General features: G+C 41.0%; 1 protein-coding gene across 2 annotated transcripts in view; it reads right to left on the bottom strand.

Annotated features, from left to right (window-relative positions):
• LOC118393136 (transmembrane protein 132D-like) overlaps positions 1-12,727 on the bottom strand; it is a 45,127-nt gene extending 32,400 nt beyond the window's left edge. The window contains exons 1-2 of one of the 2 annotated variants that reach the window (XM_035785486.2): positions 11,738-12,727; positions 5,634-6,519 (exon numbers count right to left, since the gene is read on the bottom strand). In XM_035785486.2, coding sequence (XP_035641379.1) covers positions 5,634-6,519; positions 11,738-11,810 — 959 coding nt within the window. In that variant the 5' untranslated portion in view covers positions 11,811-12,727. The remainder of the gene's footprint in view (positions 1-5,633; positions 6,520-11,737) is intronic. The other variant, XM_035785485.2, reaches the window with a different exon arrangement.
• Between the last annotated feature and the right edge of the window lie 390 nt (positions 12,728-13,117).

Raw genomic sequence — 13,117 nt, 5'->3', positions numbered from 1 at the left:
ATGTCCAATCACCGAATTATTACTTACAATGATGGCCTATCAGGGAACAGTGGGTTAACTGTCTTATTCAAGGGCTGAACAACAGAGTTTTAACTTGTCAGCTCGAGGATTCAGTCCAACAACCTTTCGGTTACTGGCACAAAGCTCTAACCCTAACCCCAAAGATAAGCGATAAGAGCTACAACATTAATATTTGCGTAAACTCTTCACAGTTATGTTCTGTGGATGTCACCGGGTAGACTGACACCCCATTTCCTTGCTTCACATTCCAACCTTGTTTAACATTAACTAGTCTAAATATGGCATGATTCCACCAATTGTAACCACACATTCCACTATTGTGCCTAATCCATACTGTGGCTAGCTTCACAACACATAACCCGGTCCGGCAGAGAATCATTAGCCAGATGAAGCTTGCTGGCTGCTTATAACTTTGGCTTTGGGCAACAGGGTTAAGTAGCTGGCTAGCTATTTATTTCCATGAACTGAAGTTCAATTTCAATAGGCGAACAACAAGTGGCTACCTCGCAATAAAAGCACCCCTAATGTTCTCTGGGTGTCACTGAGTAGACTGATACCCCATGTCATTGATCCACAAACAGATTTTTGTCAAATTAACAAATGATTGGCTTTTGTTGATTTCATATAACCTCATTCCAACCTCGTTTAGCATGATCTATTCAAGTATGACATAATTCTACTATTTGTATTCATTTGCATCACTGTCAAAAACATACTTTTATTTTGAAGGCTAAACGCAAGGCCCACTATTGTGGCTAATCCTTATTGTGGCTAGTTTCACATAGATGGGTCCGACCACCATCAAATAAGAACTGTCTTGTAAATTAGGGTTATTTTAGATGATGACACCTAGCTATATAGTTAGCTAGCTTCTGAAACAGATTATGTCGTTTTGTAATGTTTTTGGGGAAGAACATTGTTTGCATCCATGAGCTAGCTAGGTTTTTAATGGCCAGCACTGTAGGTGCGCGAGACAACTTTACCAGCATCATAGCATACGTATCGATGAATCGTTGTGACATATGAAATATGAGTGCTGGTGTAATCAATGGGTAATACCTACATAAAACATGTATAAACACGTAAAACCAAACGGTGTTCCATAGTATAGGAAATCCTGGTTGAGAATGAAACGACTGAATAAATGAACAACGAAACAGCACAGCTGGATGTGATACAGCCTGGATTCGAACAAGGGACTGTAGTGATGCCTCTTGCCACTTTAACTATGCCACTTGCCACTTTAACTATGCCACTTTGTTTACTTTGTCTACACACTCATCTCATATGTATATACTGTACTCGATACCATCTACTGTATGCTGCTCTGTACCATCACTCATTCATATATCCTTATGTACATATTCCTTATCCCCTTACACTGTGTATAAGACAGTAGTTTTGGAATTGTTAGTTAGATTACTTGTTGGTTATCACTGCATTGTCGGAACTAGAAGCACAAGCATTTCGCTACACTCGCATTAACATCTGCTAACCATGTGTATGTGACAAATAAAATTTGATTTGATTTGATTTGCAAGGAGATGCAGTGCCTTAGATCTCCGTGTGTGTGTTAACTATTTAACTGTACTAGAATGCTTCAAGGGACGCAAAAAATGTAATATTGGATATCGGTATATTTTTTGGGGGGGCAAGGAAAATATTGGATCGGTATCACCCAAAAATGTCATAACGGTGAATCACTACTCCTGATACCATCAAATAAACTCCAGAATACATGCAACACAAATAAATAATTGCGACATATTGAGAAAATAGAGCTTTGGAACCCCTGACATGGCCATAATTTACCACATACAGTAGTGTGGATGAAATATAGTAGAAGCAGAAAAAGTACTATCTCTAACGAAGACAACGTAAATCTCCACCTGTCTGTGTTGACAGCAACCCTTGATGAAGATAGCTACAGTTGAAGTCGGAAGTTTACATACACATAGATTGGAGTCATTAAAACTCGTTTTTCAACCACTCCACAAATTCCTTGTTAACAAACTATAATTTTGGCAAGTCGGTTAGGACATTTTCTTTGTGCATGACACAAGTAATTTTTCCAACAATTGTTGTTTACAGATTATTTAACTTATAATTCAATGCATCACAATTCCAGTGGGTCAGAAGTTTACATACACTAAGTTGACTGTGCCTTTAAACAGCTTAGAAAATTCCAGAAAATTATGTCATGTCTTTAGAAGTTTCTGATAGGCTAATTGACATCATTTGAGTCAATTGGAGGTGTAACTGAGGATGTATTTCAAGACCTACCTTCAAACTCAGTGCCTCTTCACTTGAAATCATCGGAAAACCAAAAGAAATCAGCCAAGACCTCAGACAAAAATTGTAGACCTCCACAAGTCTGGTTCATCCTTGAGAGCAATTTCCAAATGCCTGAAGGTACCACGTTCATCTGTACAAACAATAGTACACAAGTATAAACACCATGGGACCACGCAGCCATCATACCGCTCAGGAAGGAGAAGCATTCTGTCTCCTAGAGATTAACGTACTTTGGCGCGAAAAGTGCAACTCAATCCCAGAACACCAACAAAGGACCTTGTGAAGATGCTGGAGGAAACAGGTAAAAAGTATCTATAGCCACAGTAAAACGAGTGCTATATTGACATAACCTGAAAGGCCGCTCAGCAAGGAAGAAGCCACTGCTCCAAAACCATCCTAAAAAAGCCAGACTACGGTTTGCAACTGCACATGGGGACAAAAATCGTACTTTTTGGAGAAATATCCTCTGGTCTGATGAAACATAAATAGAACTGTTTGGCCATAATGACCATTGTTATGTTTGGAGGGAAAAAGGAGGAATGCTTGCAAGCCGAAGAACACCATCCCAAATATGAAGCACGGGGGTGGCAGCATCATATTGTGGGGGTGCTTTGCAGCAGGAGGGACTGGTGCACTTCACAAAATAGATGGTTTCTTGAGGAAGGAAATATTGAAGCAACATCTGAAGACATCAGTCAGGAAACTTGGTCGCAAATGGGTCTTCCAAATGGACAATGACCCAAAGCGTACTTCCAAAGTTGTGACAAAATGGCTTAAGGACAACCAAGTCAAGGTATTGGAGTGGCCATCACAATGCACTGACCTCAATCCTATAGAACATTTGTGAGCAGAACTGAAAAAGTGTGAGCGAGCAAGGAAGCCTACAAACCTGACAGTTACACCAGCTCTGTCAGGAGGAATGGGCCAAAATTCACCCAACTTATTATGGGAAGCTTGTGGAAGGCTGCCTGAAACATTTGACCCAAATTAAACTATTCAAAGGCAATGATACTAAATACTAATTGAGAGTAGGTAAACTTCTGACCCACTGGGAATGTGATGAAAGAAATAAAAGCTAATAAATTATTCTCTACTATTATTCTGACATTTCACATTCTTAAAATAAAGTGGTGGTCTTAACTGACCTAAGAAGGGAATTCTTACTAGGATTAAATGTCAGGAATGGTGAAATACTGTTAAAATGTATTTAGCTAAGGTGTATGTAAACTTCCAACTTCAACTGTATGTGTTTATCAGTGAAAATACATTGGTCTAGGCAGGGGTTTGGCTGTGAACAAGGATGATGTGGAGATATTGAGGGCTGTGTGGAGACAATTTATACTGCACACACTATAGACAAGTCTATGAAAATGCTGTCAGAAACACCTCAATCTAAATATGACAACCCAGGGAACTAGAGAGAGACCACACCATCCTTATTACCTCGGCCCTGAGAGTCCTTGAAACCATAAGTTTCAATGCCTAGTGTAAAGAATCAATAGGGTCTGGCAGCTGTGTGAACATAGCCACAGGAAGTAGGGGTACTGAGGGTATTGCAGCACCACCTGAGAAATCTAAATCAAATATTTTTATCCCACTAGTCCTTTATTACTCCTGTATGAGCGGAGAAAAATATTAGTCAGACAAAAAGTCTCAGCAGTATGGATATAAACCCTACATGCATGGTTGTCACACTATGATGTTGAAGTTCTGTAGTGTGCAGGTGCTCTGTCCTTGAGTACAACCGGGACATTTAACATAATGAACGAGCACTGCCTTGAAATGATGAAATTGGGCTTTGCCTGTAATCCCCACTATACACATACGCAGTCATTATAATAAGACGCACAGCACACTGTACGCAATCCTTTGACATCAGTCAGATATTGAGCCACTAGAAAGCAACATCTGAGCACACTTTATCTCCATCACAGTGACACAGAGATGCTTGATGACTGCATGGGAAGTTGAAATACAGTGGCAAGAAAAAGTATGTGAAACCTTTGGAAATACCTGGAAATACCTGGATTTCTGCATAAATTGGTCATAAAACTTGATCTGATCTTCATCTAGGTCACAACAATTGACAAACACAGTCTGCTTAAACTAATAACACAAAAACAATTATACGTATTCATGAGATGTTAGCATGTTCCAGAGATTTCTGTGAGTCTTTGGCTGAACGGCCAATCCCAGGGAGAGTAGCAACAGTGCTGAACTTTCTCCATTTATACACAATTTGTCTTACCGTGGACTGATGAACATCAAGGCTTTCGGAGATGGTTCACATCAGGCAATGGTTCTTGTGAATAGCAAACTCAAATTTTGTGAGTGTTTTTTATAGGGAAAGGCAGCTCTAACCAACATCTCCATTCTCGCCTCATTGATTGGACTCCAGGTTAGCTGACTCCTGACTCCAATTAGCTTTTGGAGAAGTCATTAGACTAGGGGTTCACATACTTTACCAACCTACACTGTGAATGTTTAAATAATGTATTCAATATAGACAAGAAAAATACAATAATTTCTGTGTTATTAGTTTAAGCAAACTATGTTTGTCTGTTGATGTGACTTAGATGAAGATCAGATCAGATTTGATGACCAATTTATGCAGAAATCCAGGTAATTTTAAAGGGTTTACATACTTTGTCTTGCCACTGTAGCTCTGAACATCATTACTCTCCACAATTTTTCAATTTAACTTCAATAATCTGCCTCAATTCCCTGTAAGAACGCTAAAGACTATCATATTTTCAGATAACTATTTTAATCCACTTCAAATCTCATTGGATATTTCTAACGGACGGGGTTTGGGCATGTGTGGCTAAATCGACGAGATAAGTAAGGCTACTGTGCAATACATTGGCAGTACTTCAGCAAATAGGGTTAACTGTTATTAACCAATTATAACCACAGTGTGCTGCAGAACAATTATTGGTCTGATAAGCACTTCACCATAGTTTTTCCTTTATTTAATGGGTAAATAGTTTCATTTGCATTTGGAATTCTGAATATTCAAGATGTTTTATTTTTCCTTTATTTAACTAGGCAAGTCAGTTAAGAACAAATTCTTATTTTCAAAGACAGCCTAGGAACAGTGGGTTAATTGCCTGTTCAGGGGCAGAACGACAGATTTGTACCTTGTCAGCTCGGGGGTTTGAACTTGCAACCTTCCGGTTACAAGTCCGCTGCTCTAACCACTAGGCTACCCTGCCGCCCCACTTAGATAACTAATTGTTTTATAATAATTGACTTGACATAATAAAAAGTCAAGGTTAGTATGAGTGAAAACATCAAACATGACATCTGAAACTCACCGCATAGTGAAGTTCTCCAGGAAGGAGGAGCTGGCCGTGAGGATGTAGAAAGTGGCGATATCTGTCTTCTTCAGGGGTTTGGAGGAAGTCTGGATGACAACAGCCTTTCCCAGCTTGAGTTGAGACAGAGATGGAGCTCCCTTTGGCACCTGAAGGAGGCGCACACTGCTGATCCTCTGCATGGGAGTCACAGGGATGTACTCAGCTTGCTGCTGCTCTGAGCTGCCCCAGCGATCCCAAACGCCCTCCCTGCACTTCCCATATGCACTGGGCCGGGCCTGGTAGTACAGCTCTACTGTGTTTACCTCTGTTGGGTCCAACCTCCCCGGGCTAGAGCTCTCTGCTGCGGGACTGAACCAGCCGGCTAAAGGCTCCAGCTCAGCCATGCATGTGCCCCTCAGACCTCCAAGGGCACAGGAGCCCCTCACTTCCTGAGTCTGCCAGAAGGCAAACACCGTAACACAGGGCAACTCATCCTTTAGCCCATCTGCTCCCCTGTCCCAGTCCCTCCCAGCCACATAGAACAACACCCGCACCTTGGGCATGGATGAGTAGACCCGGGGGGTCAGCACAAAGGACTGGACCTTCCAGTTGTAGGTGAATACCCCCGGGGCCCGGAACAGCTGCACAGACTGTACCAGGTCTAGAGGGACAGGCTGCTCTGTGGACAGGGGCCCATAGCTGGCGTTGACAGCAGGAGGCCGGCTGGCTCTCAGGATGACAAATGGCTGTGTCTGTGTCTGCATGCTGGAGTTCCTCATGATGTCCTGACCGGCCTCCTTCAAAAAGAAGTAATCTGCGTCTTTCACCTGGTAGTTGACTGGAAGGAACACAGGGAATGGCAGAGAGCTCTTGGTGTTGTCTGACATCTCCTGACTGTCCAACTCTGTGGGAAAGCAAGAGACAAAACATTACCCGTAGGTTAACAGACAGTGTTGTTTTACTGAGTTACTAGAGACCCTTAACCTCTGCTAATAGCCCACAGCCCGGCATTAACAAACCTTCCGGCTACTGGTCAGTTTCTCTCAACTCTGGGCTACCAACCACAATCAGGATCAGGAGTTTTATAACAGGATCCATTGTTTCATGGTTATATAAAGTGGGCAGGAATAATAGCTGGCCTCAATCATTAAGTACAAAATCATAATAATTACCTGAGTACAAAGATATCACAATAAAATATTTGTTTAATGGGAATTGCCAAAAAGAAACCATCCAGAGATTTCCAGGAACTAGACATGAGGCAAGCTGATCAACTAGATGGGACATCATCATTAAAGTGACCATTTACTTCATCTTCAAATTCTCATAGTATACAAGAGGGTCTTTATATTAGAAATCATAGCAGGAGCAGCTAAGAGTATTACTGCGTGTGATGCAGTGGCGAAGGAGCACTGGTGGGACAGCAGCAGAACAGACTACATTCCCTTGATATCATCCATCATCCAAATCAAGTCAATCCCATACCCAAATGAGAGTGATTTCTAGGGAAAATGACCAAAGTGCGGGACGGACTACCTGTCATGAACACTTGGTGTCATGGTTCCACCTGTCACCAGAGGGAGGCAGAGACCAACCTAGAGACAATTATGACACACAGGTGTGTTCTATTACTCATTATGATTTCCCTGTTAAAAGAGGTGTGTTTTCTGTTGTGCTTTGCAGAAGTGACTTAACTTTCATCCTCCCTCTTCTTTCAGATCAAAACTTTTATGTAAAACCAAATGGCAAAGTAGCAAGCAATAATATCTGCATGATCCGATGACACACATCAGAAATGAATTAAATGGGATTACTCCCTGTAAATTATGTAATTCCAGCTATATTGACTTGTATGCCTTAAAACAACTTGACCTACCTAGGTGGAGGCTGATCTGGTCCTACACAGGGCAGCATGTTCATGGTGTGTGTGTTTGGAGTAGGGTGAGGGTGTCGAGGGGGACAACAGCATTAGAGCCCTCTGATCCGGCATAAAAGCATGAGGGGTATGACACAACTGTCTCTCTGGAAGTGAACTGAGCCGCAGGTCCACAGGCCAGCATCCACTCTCATTTGCCCCCATTTTGATAGATTACACATTATGGCTGCTGACCTGAGGCTGCACTGTCAATGGGAGGCTAATTGGCCTACTTGGTGGGAGAGAGAGAGAGAAGCAGCCTGGTATGTGCTCATTAACTGAGATGATCTCATACTCAATGGCACTCAACAGCACTCTGGCTTTGCTAATAAACTGCCTGTTAGAAAACGTGTGAAACAGTCTATTCTCCACTTAAGTGTAGACCTATAGCTGGATGTTGCAGTATAATGACACAAAATACATTCAGTTGCTTGTTCATGACAAATTGCCACATTCTATTCTGCCCAGAGGACAGAGACTCTGAGCCCTGTAATGTAACGGAATTGGATTAATCATGAACTATGAACTAATACACAATGCATGCATCTTATGTGCCAGTGATGAGTCAACTGTTTGTAGCTATAATCAAAAATGTCCCTCTTTACTACTGTTGATCTTATAACTGTCATAAACGTGTCCTTACCACAGAGTTTAGAGAGATTCCCCCTCAAAATGTCCATAATATTCCTTTCCTATAATTTTATCTGCATGTGTAGTGACACACCTTTCTGTTCCATTGGTCAAATTATGACAAAAGATGTCAGAGAGAATGACATGTCTGTCACTGGATTGTTGTGGTTATTTTTCCTGAGGCGGAGGGCTTGGAGCTTTTTGTAAACAAAGTCTATCTAAGCCTTGTCCCTCACGGTTTGTGGCGTGTGACAGGTCTCTACATCATCCCTCCTTCGACCTGCTTTTATCACCAAGCAGACACCTGTGCAGTGCTTGGAGAGCTTTACACAGTCAGGGAAACAGTTTGTGTGTCACAACGGAGCCAAGTCTACAGAGTGACCTCCAAAGAGAAACACAAATGGATGTTTTTATTTTTCTCACACGGACATGTACAGTATCTCAATCATCTTCCTGGACTGGGACAGGGACGGTCTCCCCTTAGCTCCACCAGTGACCGTTGACAGATGTGCTGTTTAATACCAGAGCTGGCAGTATTTCCCACCACTGTGAATAAACACTCACTGGGCATTTTCTGCTTTGGTATCTCTGCAGGAGGGAGATGTGCTGCAACTGTGGCAACACATATCACAGGCTGTTATATCTTTCTCAAGCTGGGTTTGACTGGTCATCTGTGCTCCCCAATGTATTTAAGAACACTTGAGTTAGCTCTAAAATCTAAGAGGGGTGGTACAATTGTGCTCAATGCAAATAATGCACTAGTGAGTATATACTGTATGTTAACAGTCTCATTTGCTGAGACAATAATCACTGATTCTCCACTGTGTAGGGAAGCTACAGTATATGTTTGCGTATGTACTGTATTTCCTGTCTCGCCATGATAAACGCTTTGCATCCAGCTGATAAAGAATGAGCCAAATTCCTCCACCAGCTGTTTCAGCACATAGCTGCTCCAATCACCCAACTTGGAGACTGACATCTTTGACTTTTCTATTTCCCTGTCCAGAAGAACAATATCTATTCTGGTCTGCAGAAATTCACTTGTCTCCATTGACATTGTTGTTTTGCCTCTTGGATTATTCTAAATAATTTCAATCACTTTTTGACTACACCCCTTTTTTATTTGAAGGAAACCTTCCATACTTGGTAGAAGTGATCGGAAAATGTTACTTTCTGGACCTGAATGCCAAAACATTTAGGAGATAAAAATTGCTCAAAGTTGACCCACTTTGCATTCCCCACGCTACTATGAGACATCCAATGCACAACCGAATCCATATGCCGAGCACAACACAATATGCTGTTAATCAAATCCATATTGCAAATTCTACAGTTGATTCCAAGTGAAAACATCTGTGTATAGGTTACATTTGTACAATAGGATAGTCTATATTTCTTGAGAATATGAAACTGCAATTGCATTAAGCAATTTAAATATAGTATATTTGATATGAAACAAGGAGGGAGAGGGAGAGGGATTTTCAGATCTGATTAAACAAGACTGAGGCGACCTTTAAACATAATCTTCAGGTCCCTTTTCTCAGAATAAGTCACTACTTGTGGGCCTGTTAGAAACAGCAAATAATCAAGGCATTAGAACACAAGGAACAGGGAGAAGGACAGGACTACATTAGGCCCTATGTTCTAAAGTTGGGGGTAACAACAACAGGGTTACAGTACCAGTAGGATCACTGGACACAGTCAAACAATTAAGGCCGCTAGAAAAGTGAGGAGACTGAGGCAAAAGCTAATTAATGACATGGTTTATACATGTATGTAGGTCTGCTTGGCATTGTTCCCAGTAGTGGTACAGCTGCCAGCTGACCAATGTCTGGACAGCACAGGATTGCTCACTTAAGAGTATAAGCTCTGTACTTACTGTAGGCTACTGTGCAATTACAGTAGGCTATTTGTTGTTACTAGGAAACAAAAGATTACCCATGCTGTCATTCGATGCTATTTCCAGCAGCATTATATTGAGACCAACAAGTATACATGCCAATGTCTCTTTTAATACAGAATTATCTATCACGCTCTGACAAGCTACTCAACTTGAGTTTTGTCTTGATGGAACCCACGGATTTAAGACGACCACAAACCAAACAAACCTGGCCTATGCTGCGTGGTGTTTTGAAAGAACAGTAACAGTTCAACTCCATGCATTCCAATGTGCTATAAGGAATGTTTATATTCGTGAAGAACAGCATGTGCGTGATCCGACTTCAAATGGCATGACAGAGACATGACACAGATGTCTCATTCCACTTGAAGTGTTGAATAGAGTCTGTAATTTTAGGTCAAGACGTTGTTTACTTCCATATTGGCTGTGTCCTCTCCCCAGAGGAAAAGTCAGGCATGACTCTCCTAATAGCAATGGTTTACTTGTTGAAAAGACCCTATGTCCCTGCAACCGCTACATAAAGATAGAAACTTGATAGAGCACTGATCATATGTGTACAGAAAGGGAGAGGAGGAGGGGAGGGAGATGCTTAGGCCTGTGTGGGGATTGGTAGGGATTGCTATATCCAATGAGACTCTTAAAGCTGGTTTTATCAGGATTTCTCCCTTTTTGTCCTCTTTATCCAGTCTGTTTATTATAATTCAGGAGGGCCACATCGTCTGGAAATAGCTGACTTTAAGGCAGTTAATAGCTTTTCAGCAAATGCCTTTGTGATGTGGAATATTTGCTGGGTTTTTAATCAAAGTCCACAGGGTCCTGTCCATTTCATCACTAAGGTGATGTGAATGAATACAATAATGTGTTCTGGACTTCTGCTAATATGCACTGAAACTCTTTTTAAGCTCTGCTGCACACTGAGACTAAACTAAGGAAATACAAATGTATGTCCATTTCATTATTGGAACTTAATGACAGTGCCAAATGTCCCATAAAGTACTGGTACACAGTACATAATCAAAAACATTTTCATCCTTATAAGGTTTGCTAATCTAAATGCAAGTTACATCAGCACTAACCCTCAATGACATAAACTCAAACTAAAAATCAAGCCTTAATAAGATTTGATTAGTCTTAACATGCACTTTGGAGTAATTAGACCAAGGTGGACCTCCTTGGCCTACTGTACCTGTATGCCCGTATTCTCACAAATCTGAGTGGCACCTAAACTGGACTAGGCACACTCATTACAAGCCATTGTCTTATTCAACTGGACAAATGAGACTTTTTGTGTCATATAGGGGCAGTTGACCACAACAACAAGTTACCATGGTGAAATTGCAGTCTGTAACTATGTTGCAAAGCCAATTGACTGACGGCAGTGTGCATATTGTATTCATAAAAGTATGGCATAACATTTCAGAGGAAACTATAAAAGTTAAATACATTTTCAACCACAAGGGTATACTGTCTATCTCATATCAGCTCCTTGATCATATAATAAACTCGTTTGTTACACATTGTCTAATGGAATACAAATAATCCTAAATACTCATGTATACTATTTCAACATCATAAAGAGTCTGCAATTAAATATGTACCAAACAAAAACATACAAATATAACAGAATATACAGATAGTCACTCAGGCTGATTGTAACCCTTTTTGTATGGTACATACCTTGCGTGACAATTGTGACAATCGTCGCTAGGAATATCTGTAAAATCCTCCAGATATGAGAGTAAACACTCATTTTGGCATCCAACTGTCACTTTATTACATGTAAATTCCCAGGCTCGGAGTTTCATCAAAGTGAATAGGGGTATACTTCATTCATTTCTACCCAGGAAGAGAACTTGCCTAGTGTAGCCTACAAAATCACACCTGTAAGAAGAATACAGCCTTGTCGTGTGCACTCCGTGTATCACATACACGATGCATTGAGCTATCAGATACGGTCTCAATGTTGGAAAAGTTCTGCGTAACGAGTTTGGAGACGTCCTGTCCAAGTCCTTGATCAGATTGCGATCAACCTAGTTTTTTCTTTGTTTTCCTTTTTAACTTTATCCTTTATGCCGCCATACTGAATGCGATTATTTGATAGAGAAACTCCATCGGATTCATTTTGAAGTCCTTGCATCCGCTCCCAGACTCAGACGTCTACCCAACTTTGACCATCGTCGGGACGCCGCTGCAATGTACAGTGTGATTCACAGATCATCGACTGCCTTGTGCACAATCCTTGGGGCACTAAAGGCATCGTGTCATCCGGTCAGAGCACGTCCTATGCGGTGGCGACAGGATTTAACAGCATCTGTAAATTAAAAACAAAACCATGATAATTTGGGATTCCACATCCATGATGAGGAGATAGATGGACTGCGGATGATTTACACAAATAGCCTGACTACTGTACATACTGCTAATTACACTTGACCAGTAGACTATAGCCTGTTAGACAATAACATAAATTACGTATTTGGGGTTTTGACAATATCCCATTGTAGGTTTTAGAGTAGAGGGTGCTCTTTAAAAATGAAACTTTTCTCCAATTATTTGTTCAATTATTTTTAGGGGAGATGTTCCTTCCTGTCCAGTTTTGATTCTGGGTGGGATATAACATGACATATTGCCATAACTTTCATCAACTTTTATAAGTGGAGCAATACGAATGTGATGGACATGGTGGACATGATGCTCTCCATCTCTGATTGGCTCATCTGTAAATGCATGAGGTAAATGAGGCTAAACCTTGCTGTTGTGAACGCCTACTGTTAATGCTATAGTGGTGGAATTCTAGTGCCCCCTGTTGGCTATAGATGAGGAATTATAAGAGTAGTCCACTGTATGTTGGTGGATTTGGAGTATTTTACATGCCTATATTCCTTACAGTCAGTTACATCAGCAATTATCAGTGTTTGGAGCTCATTGTCTAAAGGGTTGTCATGTCATTAGAATACAGAGAACTCTAGAGTTTGACAAAGTTGTCAAGAGTAAGACAGGTCTATGCCATACTGCATGGAAGTTAAATATTTGTGTCAACCACAGTAATGTTGATAT

The sequence above is a fragment of the Oncorhynchus keta genome, chromosome 14 (assembly GCF_023373465.1).
Source record: "Oncorhynchus keta strain PuntledgeMale-10-30-2019 chromosome 14, Oket_V2, whole genome shotgun sequence".
Taxonomy (NCBI): Eukaryota; Metazoa; Chordata; class Actinopteri; order Salmoniformes; family Salmonidae; genus Oncorhynchus; species Oncorhynchus keta.
This window is presented reverse-complemented; position numbering and strand designations above follow the sequence as displayed.